The sequence below is a fragment of the Emydura macquarii genome, unplaced genomic scaffold, assembly GCF_026122565.2.
Source record: "Emydura macquarii macquarii isolate MOO-44397 ecotype Brisbane River unplaced genomic scaffold, CSIRO-AGI_Emac_v2 contig_705, whole genome shotgun sequence".
Lineage (NCBI taxonomy): Eukaryota > Metazoa > Chordata > Testudines > Chelidae > Emydura > Emydura macquarii.
In genome coordinates, this window is record NW_027130842.1 from 9,144,698 (window position 1) to 9,166,862 (window position 22,165).

Genomic DNA, 22,165 nt, shown 5'->3' on the forward strand with positions numbered 1-22,165 from the left:
GCCTGCTCTGTTTTAAACTGAACTTGAATAGCATTAACTCAGAAAATGTATTATAGATTACTATTTTTAGTCTGTCTTCTGATAGATGGATAAACATCAGAGCTTATCTTTGAGCTTTATAGAGGACATACCAAAATAGCCCAAGGGTTTGCCATTAGTCAACATAAATAAATAGTTAAAGAATGGATACAGACAGAAATCTTCCCTCTGCTACCCTCACTTATGTACACACATAGTAATGGAAATGGTATTTTTAGAAAGGTCAGAAAGGCATGCAGGTTAGTCATACAAATGAGCTAAGAAGGCAATCTGTTTTTACAAAAGACAATGGGAGATTAATTAGAGTACGGGACAGTGTTATCATTTTGTTGTTCAGTTCTTTATTATGCACTTGCTACCTAAATGTCACATTGATTGTTGCATTAGAAATACCTAGACAGGAAAATATTGTATTTTAAATGTTTTCAGATACTGTCAAAATCTTTATCAAAGAGGAATTAATGGTTTCATTCCATCCCATCTCTCTTCCTCGTCATGGCATTTCTCTCTTTTCTTCTCATGCTACTTGGGAGAATTAGTGAGGGGTAAGAGCATTGAGTTGACCCTTTTGAACTAATTCCCGAGCTGTGCTCACTTTCTACATTCTTGCAAGATCATAAATATAGGGAGACAATGCTCTCTACCACCCAGGAACAGCAGAAGATACTATTTTACACCATGTGGGGAAGAGGAGCACTACCATATACATAGAATCGTAGGACTGTAAGGTCTTCTTGAGAGGTCTTCTAGTACAGTCCCCTGCACTCAAGACAGGACTATGTATTATCTAGACCATCCCTGACAGGTGTTTTTGATTTGTAAAGTCTGAACAGCACTCTAAAAACAGGCTCTAAGTTCTTAATATGTTGTGCAACAAAAATTGAAGCTAGTCTTAATCCAGCTCAGGATGGTAGTGAGTGACCTTTTTTGGTGACCTTTGTGAAATGAGTGGATGGTTCATTTGGGTCTTAGTGGACAAGTGACGCATGTCATGAATAGCTCTTGACAGTTTCAACAGTAGGATTGACAAAACATGGAGATTTTTTAGATAGAGTTCCTCCAGAATAGATGGGAAGCCAGCATCACTGATCTCCATGCAGTATCTGTTGCTGATATGTAGAGAACTTCAATTTGTCGAACTGTCACTCTGACATTTTTCATAAGTACTAAAATACTTAATTAAAAAATAGTACCTGTACAAATTAAAACAAAACAAAAAATTGTGAAAGTTTAGTAAGCTAAATTTTGAAATGCTGAGATAATTTTAAAAATAGAAACACCAGTACTGAATTGTACACTTATGAACTTCAGAGGAAAAAGACAAACTACAGATCAGAATCTGGAAACTGAAATTATAGTAAATGTTTCACACATAGCTAACATTAGTAATCTCTACTAGTATGAAACAATGAAACGGCTATGTTAAACTTTATATACATTTTTAGATACAGTTCCTTGGATAATGTTCTTTTGAAAATAGCTTTTGCAAGAATAAACTATGAAACACAGAACCCTTACTGCATTCTACAGGTCATGTGAGGTTAGAGTAGCGTTCCAGCACTTACTATCTTCAGTGGATGAATACAGTAGCTTGCCACAATGCAGAAATAGTTTAAGTTCTTTCATGTAGTTCTTCTGCATTTTTAGTCAAACATGGAGTACCAAGCATAGAGTGCCAGTCAGTGGTGAAGTAGGAATGCATTTGCAATGTCTGAGCTTTGAAAGTAATACCTATGCTGAGGCTGATGGGAATGTTGGAAGGAGTATAGGTATGTGAGTAGCTGTGGGAAAATGTTGGCAGTAAGGTATAGTGGAGGAAGATATTAGCTTCTATTAAAGAACTTCAGCGATTTGGTTGCATGGGTCCTTCTTTCTCTCCTTCCCCACTGTGTAAATAAAACTTTTTGTTTTGCTTTGCGTTATTTATATAGATTATAAACTCTTGAGGTAGATGCTGTCTCTTACTATGTTTTTGTGCAGTATCTCATGCTCTGGGACCGCAGTCTGGATTGGAGCCTCTCATTGCCATCATAATGCAAATAATAAAATAATGAATTAACTTCAATGCCTGTCTACAGTACACAGTTCTGTATCCAAAACTAATATTCCTGGCTTCTATGTCTCCCCCACATGCAGCTTCTGGTGCATAGGAATGCTTCAGTGGTGGTGGTTGGGGACTGGTGGGCCTGACTGTTGTCTAGGTATCCCTAGCTGGCATTTGGTCCCTAGTGAACTTTTGTCAATAGGCAGAAGCTAAAACAGTTCTAACCTGGATTGAGGCAGAAAATCAGGTGACGGTAACTGGTGGGTGGTTCTCAGCTTCTCCTGCTCTTCCCCTGGGTGAGTGTTTGAAGGAACGGAGCCATCCTTTTCTAGGCATTCCCTTAGGCTCAGATGAAGCCAGTTAAAGTATGTCTACACTTCAGCTGAGAGCAAGCCTCTGAGCACGGGCAGACAGACTCGTGGTATCGGAACTTGAGCTAGAACACTAACAATAGCAATAGTGTGGCTGTTGTAACTTTGGGCTGGAGCTCAGGCCCTCAGTGGGCTTGCTCAGACTGCTTCTGGCTCATACAGAGCTGTCATGTGAGGCTACTGAGGAAGTGGTGGGAGGCACTTGGGGAGGTTGTATCACCATCTTTTCACCTACTGCAGTAGGATTGATTCAGACCTTTCATTTTAAAAGTTGTGGAGCTTGGTCAGGAAACATATTTTCAATTCATGATCAAATATGCATTTTCTTTAGAAGGTCATCGTTGAGGTGTCCCATGTTGCATGCCACTGGACTAAGTTTTGCAGTTGCAAAATTTCCAGTACATTATATCTGTAGACTAAATAACATCATATTCCACTTAAAATGCCTATAATGTGTAACTGGAACTGATGCCTAGATGCTATGGTGACTGGTGCCTTTAAAAATAATATAAAATAGGTTAAAACCTACTCTCAATTTTCCTACCAAAATACCCCAAATTTCTAAAAGCCATCTGGAGAGTCACTGAAGTTTTAAAGCCTGCTAGAGAATTGTGATGTATATTAATTGAAAATCTATAGGTTTTTTTGTGTGTTGTATAAGTGAATTGGTGAGTTTATAAATTTAGTTTATTTTTTAACATGAAAGCAGCCATAAATAATTTTGCTATAGTCTTTTTTTAGACTGCAGCTGATCCTCTGTCATAAATGTCACTTCTGATTTTCTTTTCTATTACTAAAGGTTTGAAGTAGCCATGCCAGTGTAAAAATGGCATCAGCAATCCAAATTGATGTAAATAGTGACCCAGGTGGTGTTGAATGTTGGTCTGGCACATCAGGACAATTCCCAGTTTTCAGTTAACTAGGTTTTATGCTGTTCGCAGTTTTGTTGCTCCGGTGAAGCTCTTTATGATTTTAATTGACCAGTAGGAGCTAAATGTGTGACTGTATGTTACAATTTTAATTGGCCAGCCAATATGAAGTAATGAACAATATCTGAGACACTCTGGCAATTCTTTGTTCCTAAAATGTTATTCCAGAAATAATTTTAAGTCCTTGATTTTGTTTCTTAAATTTCAAAGATTGTGTATTATATTACAGTATAACGTGAGGCTGTATAACAGATTAGCATATCCTATAAAGAAAAAATGCTGAGTATAAATTCTTCAGAAGGAATTATTTTAAAGGAATATAAAACTGCCTTTTCTCAAGGCTTGATACAACTCTGATATACTTTGTGTGCATAAAACTACATGCTTCGTAAAACCATTTGATATACACCCTTGTGGCTGAAGGTCTCATCACCTAAGTAACCAATAAGTTGATGAAAATTGATATTTCATATTAAAAATTGTACCTTGTAATGCACCATTTGCATGTATCTACTAGTTAGAAACTGCTGCACAGGTGTTAATGTTTAAATAATACAGCTTAAAAATCTTATAACAATACCAGGTATTATCTTCCAAATGTTTGCTGAATCAAACTCAGTATTGTAGCTTTTCCATCGGCAAGTAGAAATTTGTTTAATTTTATGCGAACACTGATAATACTGCATAAGGATAATTTTTTTCTTATTAAAACTTTTTGATAACATAAACATAAACAGTGTTGTAACTTCTTCAAAGGAAAAATGGCTAAAAGAAATACTGAAATTGTAACTGAAAACTTAAACATGGATGAATTGTATTTGTTTTGGTATTTCATGGCTTAATAATTTATCTAACATCTCATTTTGTTGTTTGTGTGGTCTGTTTTAAGAAGGAGGAATTGAGACCACACTAAGGCTTGGTCTTCACTACAGAGTTAGGTTGACGTATGGCAGCTTATATCAACCTAACTCTGGACTTGTCTACACTTACCTCGGAAATTCGGCGGCAGTCGACCAGAGTTATGCAAACTACACAAAAAACTTGCGTAACTCCTGTCAACTTCTGTGCTTCTGTTCTGTGTGCTGTCTTCGACACAGCGCTACGCCACTTGAGAGGGTGGTCTTAATATGTTGATTTCTGGATCAACTGAGCGGGTCTTCACTGACCTCTCGGTCGTTCCAGATAAGTCGACCTGACGGCAGCAGTGAAGACGGCCTCTGTCAGCGTCTACTCTACAATGTTGCTCCCACCAAACGAAGTCGCCCACTACACCAACCTAATAACGTCTCCTCCACGAGAGGTGTAGCACTTAGGTCAATGTAGTTAGGTCGACACAGTGTCTGTGTAGATACTACACTGCTTACATTGCTTGTTGCTGCCTTTGACAGCCCAAACTGTCAGCCCCCCACAGTGCCCACTTAAGTCGGAGCAAGCACTCCTGGTGAGGACACATACCGATGGCAGAAGGAGTGTAGTGTGGACATGAATAGCCAATTTAATTACTGCGCTGGCTGTAGGACACCCTAACCTAAGTCGACTTAATTTTGTCATGTAGACGTGCCCTAAGTTTCTAGATTTCGGCCGAAAACTCTGAATTCTTCCTGTTTTCTCACACAGGCTATTCACTCTGTTGCTTGGCACCATGAAGGAAAACAGTTCATTTGTAGCCATTCAGATGGTACCTTGACCATATGGAACATAAAATCTCCTGCCAAGCCACTTCAGACAATCACTCCACATGGTAAGAGAAGAATGAAATACATACATACAGTGTCTGGCAGTTCTTGCACAGGAAATACGGCATTATACCTTTCTATTAAATCCTGTTTTATTTAATTCCAGATCTTAAAACTATTCCCCTAGCATAAGAATGAGTCTTTCCCAGGTGTGTGCTAACAACTTCTGCAAAATCCAAGCTGTTTAAAAAACAGTCTCAAGCCCTTATGAAAATAAACTTCCAAATGTGAATAGTGTAAATTTGTGTCTTCGAAATTCTGCAGAGACATTTCTAGTGCATTTCTTGGAAATTGCTACACGGATCTCAAAATGAATGAACATAGATTTTGCATGGTTTGCATTATGCTTAAAGTTGCAATCTGTTTTTATGTATAAATACACACACTAATGTGTAAATTCTTGGAAAATCAAAATTATGCTGTTAAATTCTAGAATTTTAAAGCAAATATGCACGTAACCAAACTAGTAGCTTAATGAAAAGTATATGGACTGTTCAAATAAATAAAAGTTTGCATTGCTCCCTTTGAAGGAAATCAAAATATAAGTGTGGTTCTTTTCTGAAAATAGCTTATGTAAAAATGGCAACTTCATTCATTAGATTAGCTCCCTCTGTTTATTCCAACAATGTCTGTTTTAATCAGTTTTCATTGTGGGGGGAAACGTTTTTTTGGTTTCTATAATATTGCTTTTTTAAAGCTGTCCCAAACAAACATTGCATGTTTGCATGATGAGTGGCAATGTGAATGGTCTTTTAGTATTGTATCAAAGCGCAAAATATACATGTGACAATGCAATGAATGTTTTGTGTGCATATTTTAATTTGTAATTTATTTAAAAGAATAATTTAAGATTTCAGCACATTACATAATTTTTTGAATTTTAATATAGGAAAATATATTTTTTAGGAAAGCAGCTAAAAGATGGGAAGAAGCCAGAACCTTGCAAACCTATCCTTAAAGTGGAATACAAAACAGCTAGAGCTGGGTAAGACTTTGCTTAGAAGTCAGTTGATTCTTAACGCTATAGTGGGTACTTGTAGTTCTTTGAGAATGTCCTTTGTATCTTCCCATATGTGGGAAATATATTCCAGTGTTGCTAAGCTTGGGAACCTCTGGAAAGCAGTGGTAAGTGACAAACTATAGCTATTATTCTAAAATATGTGTCACTACAATAAGTAAACACGACGTTGTTGAAATCTCTCTATCTGTATGCTCCTTCCTTAAAACTGAAGGGGCTAGCAAAAATATAAAAATGTGATAAAAATAGTGCTGTTTTTAAATCTTCCTGATTACATGCCACCTTTTAGTAGTAATAAGGGAAAACTGATAATGTACTGTTTAAGTAATTTTGAGTTGTACTAAGATTTTAGGGAAACCTGTTTCTTTGGAGAATTAAAATGAGACATATCAGCAACTTTTTTTAGTGAAGAAATATGAGTTTGGAGTATAGCTGAATTCTTTTCACATGCTGCAATAATTTATGCAATGAACTTTGCATAATTGTGTATATTTGTGTACGTATAATAAAGGTGTAATCCAACAAGAGGCTCTGATGAAATTACAGTATATTGAGTAGCATATTGTTGTCACTAGAACTTAATGGAAGACTTTTACCCTTTTATATACCATGTGGGGTTTCTTATTTTCAGTTGTAAAGCCTTTTGAGATGCTTGGGTGAAAGGTGCTATGTAAAATCATAATATTCATAGAAATCTTTGGAGCTATGTAGAGATGTGCAATTTTCAAATAATGTTCTTTGTTTTGTTTCTGTTGACTTATCTGATGTACCTTCTGTGACTTTTTGGCTTTCTGTATTGCTTGAATGCTTGACAAGTAAATAAAACTACTGAAAATTGCTGATAGTTTAACAAAGGCTTTCATATATATTGATATGCTCTACAGTTAATTTTAATGGTTCAGTGAACCATTTTCCTTCTCTAAAAGTCAGTTAAATGGAGATTTAAGGTTTTGAAGCCAATTCCCAGGTTTTTTGAAAAGCCATGTCCCAGTCAGCAATTGTTCCATTGCACTGTTTGCAGCACTCTACATCTGTCGAGGTATTATTTTCCACAGAGAGCAAAAATACTGAATAATCATGAAGTCATGATATGTTAAAACCTGACAACTCAACTGTTGTGTTCAAGCTTTTGACCCAAATTATGCTATAAATAACTGAAAAACAGCCTCAAATATGCAGCAAGGTACAAATTCTGTGATTTCAAGTGTTCACACTGCGGTCATTTAAAAAAAGTCAGTTTGAAATCTCACAATGTAACATAATTTTTTTACAATATTCAAACTTTAACTGATTTTTCCATGATTTAAATAATATAGCTTGTTTTATTGCAACTCTTAAGTATGTACAACCTCTCCTGTTTGTACAGCCTTCCAACTGTCTGTATTTGTTTTTTCCAAGATACAATATTTCATTTTGTTGTTGTCTCAACTTGTTTCCTATCTGTATTTCTTATCATATAACATCCTTTTATATTATTTTCCATGATTGATGGTGTCAAAACACCATCAAATTTATTACCATTTGAAAACGTCATTAATGTGATACTATTTTTCAGGTCAGTAATAGAGAAGTTAAAAAAAGCAAGGCCTAACACTAATCTCTGAAACAACAATTCACTGGACACCTCGGTTTAGCACATTGCCATTTATTATTGCGGTTGTTTAAAGATATTTAGTCAGTTTCCAGTTCCAGTTAGTATTCTAACTAGCTTTTGTCTGAACTCAAAATTTTGCTTTAAAAATTACTTATTCATACTTATGTCACATTCTCTTTATTTTTTATTCGAATCTGCTGTCAGGTTTATAGTTGTTTTATAAACCTTTCGGTCTCTTGCTCATTATTTCATTATCTATAGACCAGATTCTGATCTCCCTTGCGTAGTTGAATTACTCCACAAGTAGCCACAATGACTTCAGTGCTAGTTATTTGTTCATTAGTTCAGTGGGTATTGAAGATAGTCTTAGGATGGCAATAACCAAGATAATCTCTTTTTCTTTTTAAAAACAAATGTACTGTATTTTTCTCATCTTCTGAATATCAAGTTCACCATGATCTTTCAAAAGAATTGACATTGGCTCAATACACACATTCATTTTGTTATAGACCCTGGAATATGTATTGGGACTTGCTGATTTTTACATGGCATTTTTTTAAAATTATTCCCTTTCCTGTTTCTATGTCAAGCCTTATATCCTAATTGTCCATACCTTCCTTCCCTTCTCCTTTGATTTCTTTTTTTTTTAAAAACGCAGTAGTTCATTAGCTAACCAATTCAGAATCACAGATTTATTCTTTATTCATTTTTTATTGAGTCTTGCAATGGGGTATGTTTACCTGCAATAGTACTTGACAAGCAGGGTCTGAAAACATGGCCTCAGACAGCCAGACTACCCTGGCTCGTCTTAAGGTCTATGCAGGGGTTTTTCAGACCAGTAATTTCCAACAGGTGCTGCTTTACAGTTGGTGTTCGTGAAAGCTGTAGTGTTATAAAGGTGCATTCAGGTACATGTATAGTATAGCTACCACTATGAAATCTAATTTTATTGTTGATGGTAAAATTGCCTGAGCCTGTCAGCACTGTAGTCTCCACTGGTGGAGCTGCATGCATTAGGAATTACAGGTCCAAACTCTTAGTGTAGTCACAACCTAACATTGCTGGGGGAATTCTGGTTGTAATTAGTCTAGCTGTCCTGTCTAACTGCCCAGCAGGAGTTCTTGGTAAAATTAATATGTTCAGTTGTCATCCTACACTGGATTACCCAGAAGTTCTGGTTATATAAGAATGGCAGAGCAGGAGCAGCAGTCAGAAGGCCTGCAGACATGTAAAAGTTAGTGATCTCCCAATCTAACTGAAGGAACTCTATATGATACTCTAGACTGGAGAAAACTTGTTACTTTAAAGAGTCTTTAACAAGGAAATGAAAAAGGATCCATTAAGTAATAAACTGCATCAACCAGTAACTCTGTTGAAATTCTGTTGTGCAGGTTCCTTTACTGGTCATTGACCTGCTTGTTTCTCATGTATAGTAATAAGCTGTGAAGATGTCCAGTAGGTTATTGGAGCACTCTTTAGGTTCTTGTAACTTCAAACACCAGGGAAATGCAGAAAGAGCCTACTAATGCACATCCCATTGTGGCTTATGGTTGTTACTGTGTGCATGTGTGTAGAGTAATGTATTCAGCTATTACAATATCTAGGTACAATATATATGTAGAGAATTCAGCACATAAATCTGAGCTTAACTCAACTTTGCTTTTCACTTTGCCATTCACCTTTAACTTCTCAGGACCTCAGTAATTTTTTGTTAAGTACCAACAGTGTTTTTGGTTCTATACAATACAATAATTCAGTTCCTCCCCTGAACACACCATTTAAAATTAGAAGACTTTGGAAGTGCAGAGGTTAAGATAACTTAAGTTTAGTTTTTTGCTACCTTTGATCATTACGGAAGTTTATTTTAGGAGGTATTTAAATGAGGCCCTTTCATCCACAGTTCTTCTACCTTCTTTAGCGAAAGAAGGTTGAAAATGCCTCCAACCCTGAAAAGTGAATTATATAGTGTTAATAGCCTGGCACCTCTCATAACCCAATCTTTCACCAATCTATATGTTCCATGGAGTTTTGACTCAACAACCTCTGATTTCCTTAGTTTTGTAGGGGTTTGCCAGTTGTGGATTCAATAAAGGCAGCAGAAACACAGTGTAGATTTAGATTAGTCAGTGATCTCGGTCATACTGTAGTCTCTCTCCAAACTGCATGATATAGTTTAGATTCCTGTTTAATAGATTCCATATTAATTTTTAGGAAAATTGTGTAATTCCATAGATTTATATAGTGAGTTATAGCAAAAGATGCCAAAATCATTTATAAACTTCATTAGTGTATACATTTATAAGGATCACTTCAACTGTCTCTGAAGTAGAACCGCTTCTGAGGTAAAACACAAATTTCTAACAGCTCCCAGTACTGCTGCATAGCAGTGATTCCACAAAGTTTACAAACTTTATTTCTAATTGAAACTTCAAGAGAAAACTAGGTAGGCAGAATGTATTTACTCAACTTGGTTCAAAACAATTTAAAATAATTTCCAAAATGAATAATAAAAGATTGTTTCCAGCAATCATGCATCTCAATTATGTAATCATGCATTCTAACTTTTATATTCTTTCATATCTCCATTACAAGATCTTAGCTGAAGTGTGTAATTATTAAACAAAATTACATTATTAAACTGTCATTGCAATATTTGGGCATATTGTTAATAGTAAACATTGTGATTTATTTCATTCACTCAACTATGCAAAATAATGAAATACAAACCAGAAATATTTGTACTTTTGACACACTTCTTTTTCTAACCTCAACATTGTTGTAACACATTTTATATTGTGACTCTCTTTTTCTCTTATTTGAGCTGCTATGGCATCCTTTTTAGATGCTTTTTAAATATCTTAAATCCATTGCCCCCTTTTTCCCCCCTCTTTCAACAGTTTCTCCTCTGGTTGAATGGATTTTGGAATAGAAATATATTTGATAGAATCCCTTCCCTGGATACTGTTGTCAACTGTACGGTTATTTTGGTTCACAAGAAACCAAACAAATACAGCCCAGTTACCCTCGAATTTACTTAAGAAGTGAAACCTACAGTTACTACAGTTACCAACATGCAATATTCATTATGATGTGATAGGTTATGCCATTCAATCAAGATATAGCATTGTATGTTGGTGTATGCAGTCTCTGTGGGTAGCAGTACAGTAGTAAAATGTCCATTTGAAATTGGTCATTTTTTACCAAAACCAATTAACTTAATTATGCTGAAGATGTCTTGATTATATAATTTCTTTTTTAAATTTCCTTTTTACTGGTGTGAAAACTAATCGGTAAATATTCATGTGCATAGCAGAAGTTGTCAGGCTCATAAACAAGCTCAGAACCTCCCTGCTGTGCATGTGCCTTTGGGAATTACTGTAGGCAAGTGACTGCTCCCACTCCTGCTGTGAGCTACTCAAGCTCAGAGCGAGCTACTCCACTTATGAAGCAGCTTCCACATTTTGCACCAGCTTCAGTTTCTGGATGGCTTTAAAGGTGTAGCCTTATGTAAAGCACATTGCATTAATTTAATTTTGAGGTCACAAAAACATTGAAGACAGTAGTAGGGTTCCTATCTGAAAGGAGTAGTCATCATGTCCTTCCCCTCTGCAGGTGTGGGCTGCAGAATTGATGTGGCAGCTGATCTTCTAATAGCACCTAATTTTCTCCTGAGAATCCAATGTAAGGGAAAGACCTCACTCTTAATACAAAAATGATATTAAGATTTAAAGTGTTATAATAATTTTATTAAGTTACTAAACTTATCATTATTATCATACCTATGGGGCTTGGAGAAAAGAACCTCACATACATATATTTGTTTATTTAATTATATGAAATATTCAAGATAATAAAAAAAAAAATTCCATGAGGCTTCTGATTTCTGTCATCCTGGGGACAAGCAACTGTAAGGAAGAAATCCCTCCGTAGCCATAAAACTGTGTTTATTACCCATAAGAGTCCTATACAAACTAAGAAAAGCTTCATTTTAAACTTTAACTTGCTTTAACTTTATACTGTGTTCCTTTGTGCTATGTTGAAAAGATGTATTGGGTATTGAAATTTGTGCTTTGTACAAATATTTAATAACAGTTTAATTGCTATAACAAACAAAATGTAACTTGTAAGAAGTTGAGGTCAAGACACAGATGAACCAAAAAGCTATCCTTATCTAGACCAGGACATGATCTCCTTGTATAAGGTACCGGTTTGGTACAAGTGTAATCCTTATCTCAAGAAAATAAACCATGTAAGAAAAGATCTGAATATGTGGGGGAGAGCAAATGGAAATTGTTCTTTATGCAGGATACTTTTTTTTTTTTTTTTAAAAGAATGCAGGAATGTGATATCAGAGCAATAAATTTCTGTGGTAAAATGAGCTATACCCATCCCACCCTCTTTTTCAAAGAAAAACCTCTCCTTATGTCCTTAAAATATTTAGAGAAAAGCCATTTGAATATAGAATGTTTACATTAATGGGGAAATAATTAATTGGCATGTTTAAAAAGCTACCTTACCCAAGTCAAGCAGACAAAAAAACTCATCTCTCCAAATATTGTTATGAAGAATCAACAACTCTTTAAAAACTATTTAAACTAAAGACAGTTTTGAGAATTAAAATGTATTAAGTTTAAACCTAACCTTTAGCTATGAAGAACAGGAGTGTTTGGACTTTTTAAAAAAAGAATGTCATGTTCTTTTAAATTCTAATAAAACCAAAGGAATGTATCAGAAAATAGATTGAATAAAAAGAAAGAGTTAAAACTTTAAACTTTTAAAGATGTTCTAAGAATCTCCCACCACAAAGACAAAGGAAATATAACTGTCAAAGAATTACAATCCTAATGCATATATGCATTAACAAACCAAATATTCATAACATGAGGAGGTTCCTAAGAACAACTCATGAAAGTGCTGGGTCAGTAAAAGAATGATAGCAACTAGCTTTTGAATCTAAATAAAACTGAAAGAGGTGTGTTTTTCCTGTAACTTCACACACACACCTCTGCTTCCCTGCTTAAACAACAAGCACTTCACATCTCATCCTGTCCATCGCTACAAGCAAATTAAGAAAGAAAGACAGCTAAGATCAGAGAAGACTCAAGAAGAAATCAAACTCAAGGAAAACCTACCCAAGACTTCAGCATGGTTTGGTGAGAAAAAGTTAACTAAGCCCACTGCCAACAGATTAGATTTAAAAGCTCTTGTAATTATTTTATTGGGATATGGAAACGCTGCTGTAATTTAAGATTAACAGTTTCTCCTCTTAATTACCAAATGTTTAGACCATGCATTTGTGGAGAGCAGACAGGTTAAATATTTGTAAACTGAGAAATAGTGAGATTTCATTAATTTGAGATTGTTAATATTGGTTAATTTGACCTGTCTCAAGACAGCTCCTTCAATGGCTTCATCTAAGTAACTGATTTCAAGATTTTCTTCGATTCCATAGGATTTAGTTATGATTGCTTACTTTGCCCATCTACTAACTGGCTGGTTATTCATAATAACCAGACAGGTCTCACCTGCCCTTAAATTCTTTCCCCATTTTTAAGCCTTCTTCATTATTGAAGGACATAGTAAGACCAGTGGGGCCAGGTGCCTGGGATGAGCCACACTAAGAATGCCACACTCAGGGCAGACTGCAGGAAATAGGTCAGACAATCCCCAAAACCGGTGGTTTATTCTATGATTTGATTCACCAAGCCAGTAACAAAAGAGCTTCTGGAGTACTACACTGGCTAACCAGAAGCCAAACACAGTCTCCTTTAGGCATTCCAGGCCTTGGCTCCCATCCAGACAACCAAGTCTAATATAGTGAGAGGTTATAGAAAACCCATTTCACCATAGGTGAGGTTCTTACTAATCCCAAAGGATCAGACATTTTTATGCCCAGATCAATATGAATCATATCTTACTCAATTATCACAGTCAGCCAATCCTTAGTAAACTAGCTAAAGATTTATTAATACAAGAAAAGAAGATATTTATAAATGGTTTATAGATCATATTCATACAAATGATTGCAAAGTCCTTATATCAGGTTTGTAGCAGTGATGGAATCTCTCTGGTAACTTTCAAAAGATTGGAAAGTCCTCAGTCTATAGTTCAAGATGCTCCTTTTTAATTGTTAATCCACAGTCCTGAGAATCAGAGCAGGAAAGAGACGTCCTGGAGAGTCTCAGGTGTCTTTTGATATCCTATGATGAATGCATGGAAATTTACTTTCCCAAACAAAGCCCACAACCCCGGTCCAAGGTGTCATGAGCATATCCCATGTCCTTATGGTTTGCTGAATAACCTGGGGTGGCCATTGGCTGCTTGCTGACTGAGACATCTGCAGGAAGTCCTACTGGGCAAGATGAGTTTGTTCATTGGCCATTGTGAAAGCTGAGTGTCCTTGATGGGTCATGAATACATAACTGTCTAGCTCTGATGTAAATTTGTCTGGTTGGTGTCACCCAGAAATACAACACAGGTTTAAGGTACAAGTACATAGCCAATATTCAGAACTTCAGATACAAAGATGATACATGCATATAAACAGGATAATCATACTTAGCAAATCATAACTTTTCCATTAACACTTTACATGGCATACTTTGTACAAGATTTGTTGCAGTTGTGTAACAGTGATAGCACCAATGATACAAATGATCATCTTATATACAGCATTCCATCCGGATTCATGATAATATTGGGAAATAAAATGTTGGTCTTAACATACGAAGAGAAATATGACACAGCGGGCAGGCCCACTCTAAGGAGTAAGCTCTGTTCAAAGCTCTTCCAGCCTCCTCAGTTCTTTCTTACTGTTTGTGATGGTCATGGGAATTGCTTGGCTTGCCTTAGCAAGTGCTCTGTGTGCTCGTTATAAATTTCTTGTAATCATCTAGTACTTATTCTTACACGTAGGGTTAGCTTTCTTTTTCAGTTCCCAGATCTGGGGTTTCCATTTCTCAGTACCTTAATCACCAGGTTTCAAGCCTTGTGTCTCTTGTTCAAGGCAGATGCCCATGAGCAATCCACACTCAAGGTGCTTGCAGTGTTTGGGGCAATCTTATATTTGGTATCGTTTCTAATGCTATGTCAATCCAGATTTTTGAAAGGCCTGGAAAGGTTATACACACAGATAAGAGAACCTCTTCCTCCCTGGGATTTGAACTTAATTTTATCAAAGCTTATGGGGCCTATGAGCCTTTAGCAACGTGCTCCTTGCTATATCTATCAATGAAGGTGACTTTTTTGGTAGTCATCACTTCAGCCTGGAACGTGGCCAAGCTGTGCGCTTTGATACCTGAACTTCCTTATACAATTTTCTTTAAGGACAAAGTATATCTGTGCCCTAGTCCAAGAATTCTCTCTAAAGTGGTACCTGACATTTGTATTAAGCCATACATTTACTTACCTACATTTTACCTGAAACCACATTTCAACAGATGAACAATGAAGAAGGGCTTTGGCATCCTACATAAACAGAATTTAGCACTTCCATGTGTCAGCTCAACTATTGATGGCCATTGCAGACAGGAGTGGGAAAGTTCTCCCACTCTCTTCACAGAGAATTTCATTGTGGATAGCATCCTGTATTTGTGTATGTTATGACCTAGATGGCATTTCCCCACCGAGCACTGCACATCTGACAAGATCACAAGCAGCCTCTGTGGCATTTCTTGCGCAAGTCCCTATCCAGGACATTTGTAGAGCAGCAGCTTGGTCTGCAGTCCACACCTTTGCATCCTATTATGCCATGACTCAGCGCTTTAGGAACTATGCTAAATTTGGGTAACTTGTACTCAAGTCTGTGTATACACAGACTCTGATCCCTTCTCCTGCTAAATGGCTTGTGAGTCACAAAGAATGGAGTGGGCATGTGCAATCACTCAAAGAAGGAAAAAAAAGGTACTAACTTGCCATAACTGTTCTTCCAGATGTGTTGCACATGTCCGTTCCACAACCTGCCCTCCTAACCTTCTGCACCGGAGTTGTCCAGCAAGAAGGAACTGAGGAGATTCTGGGGCAGCTGGCTCCTTTGTCGGACACAGTGCTGCGCAACAGCAGAGAGTGCTTAAGCAGCCCCAATGGGTGCCACTGCGGGAAAAATTTGACTGTGTGGGTTGTGTGAAAGAGACATATGCAGCACATCTCAAGGAACAATAGTTACGGAAGTGTCGTAACCATTTTTTACAGATGATACTTACAAGGCATCTTTATACACATGTCGTAAGAGTGTGTTGGGGATAGTGAGTGTGTCAGGCCTGATGTGTGCTACAGTATCATTGGTCTTCTGCCAGCGGGCATTGTGGGGCTTGTAGGGTCACAACTTTTTTTTTTTTTTTTAAACTATGTCACATGGATAATTCCGCTCCAGAGAAAGGATGAGAGACCAAACGAACCATACATGAGATGTTAGTCATGTTGCTAACTGTGTGCTATTGGATGGTGTTTAGATACTATGGCGAGTAGCATGGTATAAGACTATTTTTAGACTAAAACAGAACATCACTTAAGTCCTGCCTGTATTAAGCATTAGCCATCTTTATCAATTTCATCCAGACACTGAGTGTGCTTATGAGCTATTTTGAACAGGTCAGATGAAATCTAGACAAAGTTGAATATCATCAGCATACTGAAAACACTGCAGCCCATGTCTCCTTACTAACCCTCCCAATAGCCCCATGTAAATGTTGAACAAGACGGGAGATAAGATGAAACCCTGCAAAACTCCATACAAATACCGTCAGAGAGCAGGAGGAGTTTCTCATCGCTGCTTTCTGAGAATACACTATAAGGAAAGATTATAATTCTGTTGGTCCACAAGCTAGTCAAAATCATTTCATGGTCAACCATGTTGAAGGTAGCTGATAGATTTAATGATATCAGCTCCATTACCAAGAGGAGATTTGCCAATTCAACCAATGCCCAGGTTGGCACAAACATTGACCATGATCACAGAGATCTGAGACAACTATTTTATATTCTATTCCATACAGATTTTTATACTGAGCTCATCACTGTAGTATCTAATGTGAGAGAGATCTTACTACAATGTTTTCAATAATCTTAACCAAAAATGGAGGACTGGGATACAGGGTGGTGGTAGGATAGTCATGGTCCAGATCTATAAAGAGATTTGGGCACTATTGAGATACACTATCCCTCCCTTCCTCTTCCCCCCCAGCTGCTGCCTAATCCAGAGGTGCCTCATTCAGCATCTGTTATCACTGTAAAAGTTTCTGCCTCTGGTCATGTATACTGCTGGTTTAGGCAGATATCCAGACTCTTTCTCATTCTAAGCTACAGTGTGATTCTCAAACCAGGTGAAGATAGATGGGATAACACTTGTGGGGCCTGATTTGTTAGGCATGCGCAGAGCTGGACTGTAGAATCATCCTCTGTCTCTGCCCCCATTAATATATAATTGTTTAACACAAAGTGGAATGACTTCAACAGGAGAGACTGAGAAAGACCCAGAGAATATCCCATAGTCTAGTGGCTTGGGCACTCACCTGAGAGAGGGGAAAACCCCTGTTTAAAACCCTTTTACTCATCAGGCACAGGGGAGAGTTGAACTGGGATCTCCCATATCCTGGGTGAGTACTCTAATCACTGGGCTAAAGGTTAAAAGGGAGGCCACTTCTGACACTTACCCCACACCCTGGCAGTTTTGTGTGAAGGGAGGCAACCATCTAAGCAGTTTTTGCAGGAACAGGATAGGTGCTTGCCTCCAAGATTGAGTTCTTGGCTGTGAATCCAAAAGAAAGATAAGTGTCTCCCTCCAGCTCTGACTTAGGTATCTAATTCTGGAGGAGGCACAGGGTTTAGGACACATTTTTCTCATCAGCATCTTCCATTGACTAACTTAGGCAGCACTCCCCTGGGTTGCTGGTTTTTGTGGATCCCATTCTCAGGCATCTGTATCTACCTATGCATTGTTATGGAGTGTAGGCATCTAACCCAGAGTTTTTGGATTTTAGTGATTTTCTTTTTTTCCCTCCAAAGGATCTAAAAGTTGCGTGTTGCAATGGCTAAGTCTCTTTGTGGACCCGAGCCCATGCCAAGTAATGGTTTCTTGAGCAGTAGCCATACTTAAGTAAGACAATCAATCAATCTGCCTTCCTTCAAAAAGGTGTTGATAATCTATTGTGATTCAACTTTTCAAATGGATGTATTGTATCCAGTGTTAAAATAAGTGTTGCTTTTTTGATGGCTGAATAAGGAAGAAAGTATCCCATTTCCTAGATATTCAACTTTGTTCACTCTTATAAATTTGTTGAATGAAATGTAAACTTAAGAACATAAGAGCAGCCATGCTGGGTCACACCAGTGGTCCATCTAGCCCAGTATCCAGTCTTCCAACAGTGGCCAATGCCAGGTGCTTCAGAGGGAATGAATAGAACAGATGATCATCAAGTGATCCATCCCATCGGCCATTCCCAGCCTCTGGCAGACAGCAATCCCTGCCTATCCTGGCTAATGGCCATTGATGGACTTATCCTCCATGAACTTATCTAGTTCTTTTTTTAACCCTGTTATAGTCTTGTTCTTCACAACATTCTTTGGCAAGGAGTTCCAAATCCATATGCTATCTCTGATCTGTGAACTACATCAGGAAGGCCAGTTATAAAAGAGGAGACATCCTGTTACCCCAAGGGGCTCAAGCTATTGTGACCCTAGAGCTCTGTCCGCACAAAGTAGTTCATGTTCCAAACTACACAGTAAGGAGACTTAAGCAGTAAACCTCATGGGTCCTTTGTTCTGGGGTGTTTGTGCAAGTGGATGATTGACAGCACATCTGAACAGGCTCTGCCATTAACTGAGAGGACATAGACAGTGTCTTTCACAGAGAACTCTTCTCCCAAGCCTTTGTCAGGAAGTTGAGTTAAATAGGTGTTAACAAAACCAAAAAAAGTTAGTCTCTGAAAATACATTCCCCTTCAGTTTCTTGGATTGTAACACTTAACTCTGATCTCCAGCAATAGTAAAAGCTACAGACGTAGTATACACTGTGTGGATAGCTATTTCCAATTATTCTAAATGTATCAACCATTAGTTGTGTCCTCTTGAACTCATATTATGGTGCAGTGGGAGAAGTGATCGTTCTTTCCTTTTTCATAGTCATAAATGCCTGTTTTATTTCCAGGGAGCCTTTCATCATTCTGTCAGGAGGCTTGTCATATGACACCGTAGGAAGAAGACCCTGTTTAACAGTAATGCATGGGAAAAGCACAGCCGTTTTGGAAATGGATTATTCTATTGTTGATTTTCTAACCCTCTGCGAAACTCCATACCCTAATGGTAGGTTGTGTAAAGATTTTACTTCTACCCATTCTCTTTGTGGCTTTACTCTGCTAGAATACTCCTTACTGCTTCTGCCTTACTGATGTATTTGTTTGAGGGACAAGACTGGAACAATAATATCTTTTGTAGTTATTGTCTGTCAAGTTTTGCTTCAGCATTCTTTTAAAGATGAAATAGGTTTCCTAATAAACCTCAACTTCAGTATAATGTTCTGGAAAAGAATTAGTAATTACATGTGTTTTTCTCTTTTTAAAAAAATAGTACAATTTATTAAAATGCACATGCATACAAGCATTTATAAAATACCCTGCATCAGTATTAATCTGTATGCAATGCAAATACAGTTATAAATAATATTAATAATGATTAGCACTTACCCAGACCTTTTAATCTTCAGTGATTGTATAAATATTTATTAATTATTGTAACAGCCCTGTGAGGTTGGTAAATAAGTTATCTATGTTTTACAGGAAGGAAACCTCCATTGGAGATTAAGTAGTTTGCCCAAATCCACAGAGAGAGCACCATGTTTCATCTGGGATTAGAAATTAATTTCTGGTATTATGTTCTGTGCTCAGACCATTAGACTGCACCTCTTCAATGTGTACACTGCATTTCTAGTTGACAATAAAGATGATCAATACCTTTTGTAGATAGTTAGAATCAGATATGTCAGTACATCTAAAGTATACATTTTCAGTGTTGAAATGTATTATATCACATGCTCAGAATAGAGGTCACTGTAAAAATGAGTTGTTGAAGCATGTCAGCAATATATTCGAACAGATGTTTTAAATGAAAGCATTTCAGTAATTTTTTCCTGTTGCCTGTTCCAGGGCTTGCAATTGGAAAAAGAAATGAAATTTCATAAGGGAGAAAAGTTTACGTGCACATCCCCACTTTAGGAAGTCACCTGCCATGTCTCAAGACCCAGAGCTATTCAAAGCAGTAAAACCTTTAGAGCATATGTCCATCATCCCCACATCCAAATATTCTAATGTTTGTTGGTTACAAAAAACCCAAGTCACATATCCTTCTACAGTGCTTCTAGCTGGAGCAACCAGTGAACTTGCTTCATCATTTGTTCTGTTTTCCTTACCTTGTTGTTTGCTAGTTAATTAACTTAAATAAAAATAATTGTTAGTATAGTTATTTCTTAGTGGTTGTGGGTTTGGATTGTGGGAGGTAGATACTGAATTAATGTGAATTAATAGCCATAGATTTGGGTACAGGTATGTCTCAGAGGACCCGTGGTGGACATTGAGACACATCAGGGTTCATTTAAGAGTGCTTTTTTTGGTAATTGCTACATATTTGTAGCAGACCAGTATGTTCAGTGTCTTGGTGGTGGGACATACCTCCTGCTCACTCATCCTTACCTGTAAATTTTTGCCAAAGGCTGAAAGGATAGAGGTGCAGTTGACCATTCAGGAAGAACAGGATTGGTCCAAACAAGTATTGCACGCTTCTTATGTCTCCAGTATTATGATTCAGTTGCTTCCCACAAGAAATCACAGTTTGCAAGCATTCATGGTATAGAATGTCTGGCCTACTCCAAATTAAGATTCTGGAATTGCTTTTTCAGTCTCCTAGATTCTGGTATGACACTGGTGCTCATTTCAGGTGGACAGTCCTTCATCCCTTTTGCAAATTAGTTCACTTACTGCTTCCTAATCCCTCACAATAAAGATCTGCAGAAGCAATTCTGTGAGGGAAATATGGCCACTGTTAAGTAAATTGAGTTCTCTGAAAATATTGCTTTTGTCTTCCTTCTTTCCACTTTTTCTGAGTCTTTGAAATGGATTTAATTCAGAGGGAGAGGAAATGAAGGTAGTTGGATGAGGTCTTTAAATTCTCAATTTTGAATATACAGATTTGTGAATACCTGTGAATGCTCTAATGGTGTTACAGCTTATGGCTTCTGAAGTGTGTGATACACAATCTCCTACAAAGTGGACTGCTGAGACTATATGCTAGGAGAACTCAAATGACTAACAAGTAACCTTTCTTTTTGTCTGTTCTTAGATTTTCAGGAACCATATGCTGTGGTGGTTCTTCTAGAAAAGGATTTAGTACTTATAGACCTTGCACAAAATGGGTAAGAATCTGGGTGTAATGGAGGGTATATGGAGTGTTTACTTAACTGCAGGCTGCTGTATATCCATTTGATGGCACCTATCAATGCTTCACTTTCAAATAGAAATAATTTTTAATAAGACTTATTAGAACTATGTTTGAGATTGCCTTACTAAAACTGCCAAATGGACCTTTGACAAATTCTTTTTAAAGAGCATCTAACTGTTTCACATTCTGTTTTTAAGGACCAGATTTTATTTAAAAAATTTCTGCTTCCACAAAGAATTTCTGACTATGGCCTACTATCTGGTAGACAGGTATAACATGGTATACATTTATAATTGAGTACCATCTTCATCTATTTCTGCCAAGTTATTAGCTTTTAGCTAATAAGAGAGAACTTCATTCATGCCAGACCCATAAGGAAAAAGTTCTTCGATGCCCTATGCAGAGCAGCCAGTAGTCTGCTAGTATTTTAGTATTTTGCTAAAATTGTAAACTCTTTGGGCATGGACTGCCTTTTTGTTCTGTTTTTGTATAATGTTTAGCACAGCAGAGTCCTGGTCCATTCTATGTGCTAAAGCATACAATTAATATTAATATTTTTTTATCTTAAAGTCAGCGTCCTTAGTCCACACATGGAAATAATTGTCTTTATTTAGGGGGATTGATTTGTATGTTTGTTTAATTAGAGAAATTGGGCAAAGGCTATGAGGTCATGAAGTACATTTCCCTGGCAATGCAGGATTGTTCACTATATGTGTGATTCTCGGTCTGTGGCCACGTGAGGTGAGAAGAATACTTTGTTGGTCCACAGAGCTGCTTTATGTCACAATGATGAAATATGTCAGTTTTCAAGCAGTGATGCTTGTGGATAATTGTGGCTCAGTTCAGGTTCTTTATAGGGTACGAGGAGGCTTTTCTAGCAACTAAAATAAGCCAAACTAAAAATAGTATCTCTCTGCTCCTGGAATGGTTGCTTCACGTCTTCATGCTGAGTGTTTCTTGATGTATTTCATCACTTCCTTGCCATTAAAAAGCATCTTGTTCACAACAT

The 22,165-nt window shown here is 37.2% G+C and overlaps 1 protein-coding gene across 2 annotated transcripts in view; it reads left to right on the top strand.

Moving 5' to 3' along the window:
• STXBP5 (syntaxin binding protein 5) overlaps positions 1 to 22,165 on the top strand; it is a 166,954-nt gene that overhangs the window by 78,795 nt on the left and 65,994 nt on the right. For both annotated transcript variants that reach the window (XM_067542368.1, XM_067542372.1), the window contains exons 9-12: positions 5,001 to 5,124; positions 6,026 to 6,104; positions 18,875 to 19,029; positions 21,058 to 21,130. In XM_067542368.1, the coding sequence (XP_067398469.1) occupies positions 5,001 to 5,124; positions 6,026 to 6,104; positions 18,875 to 19,029; positions 21,058 to 21,130 (431 nt within the window). The remainder of the gene's footprint in view (positions 1 to 5,000; positions 5,125 to 6,025; positions 6,105 to 18,874; positions 19,030 to 21,057; positions 21,131 to 22,165) is intronic.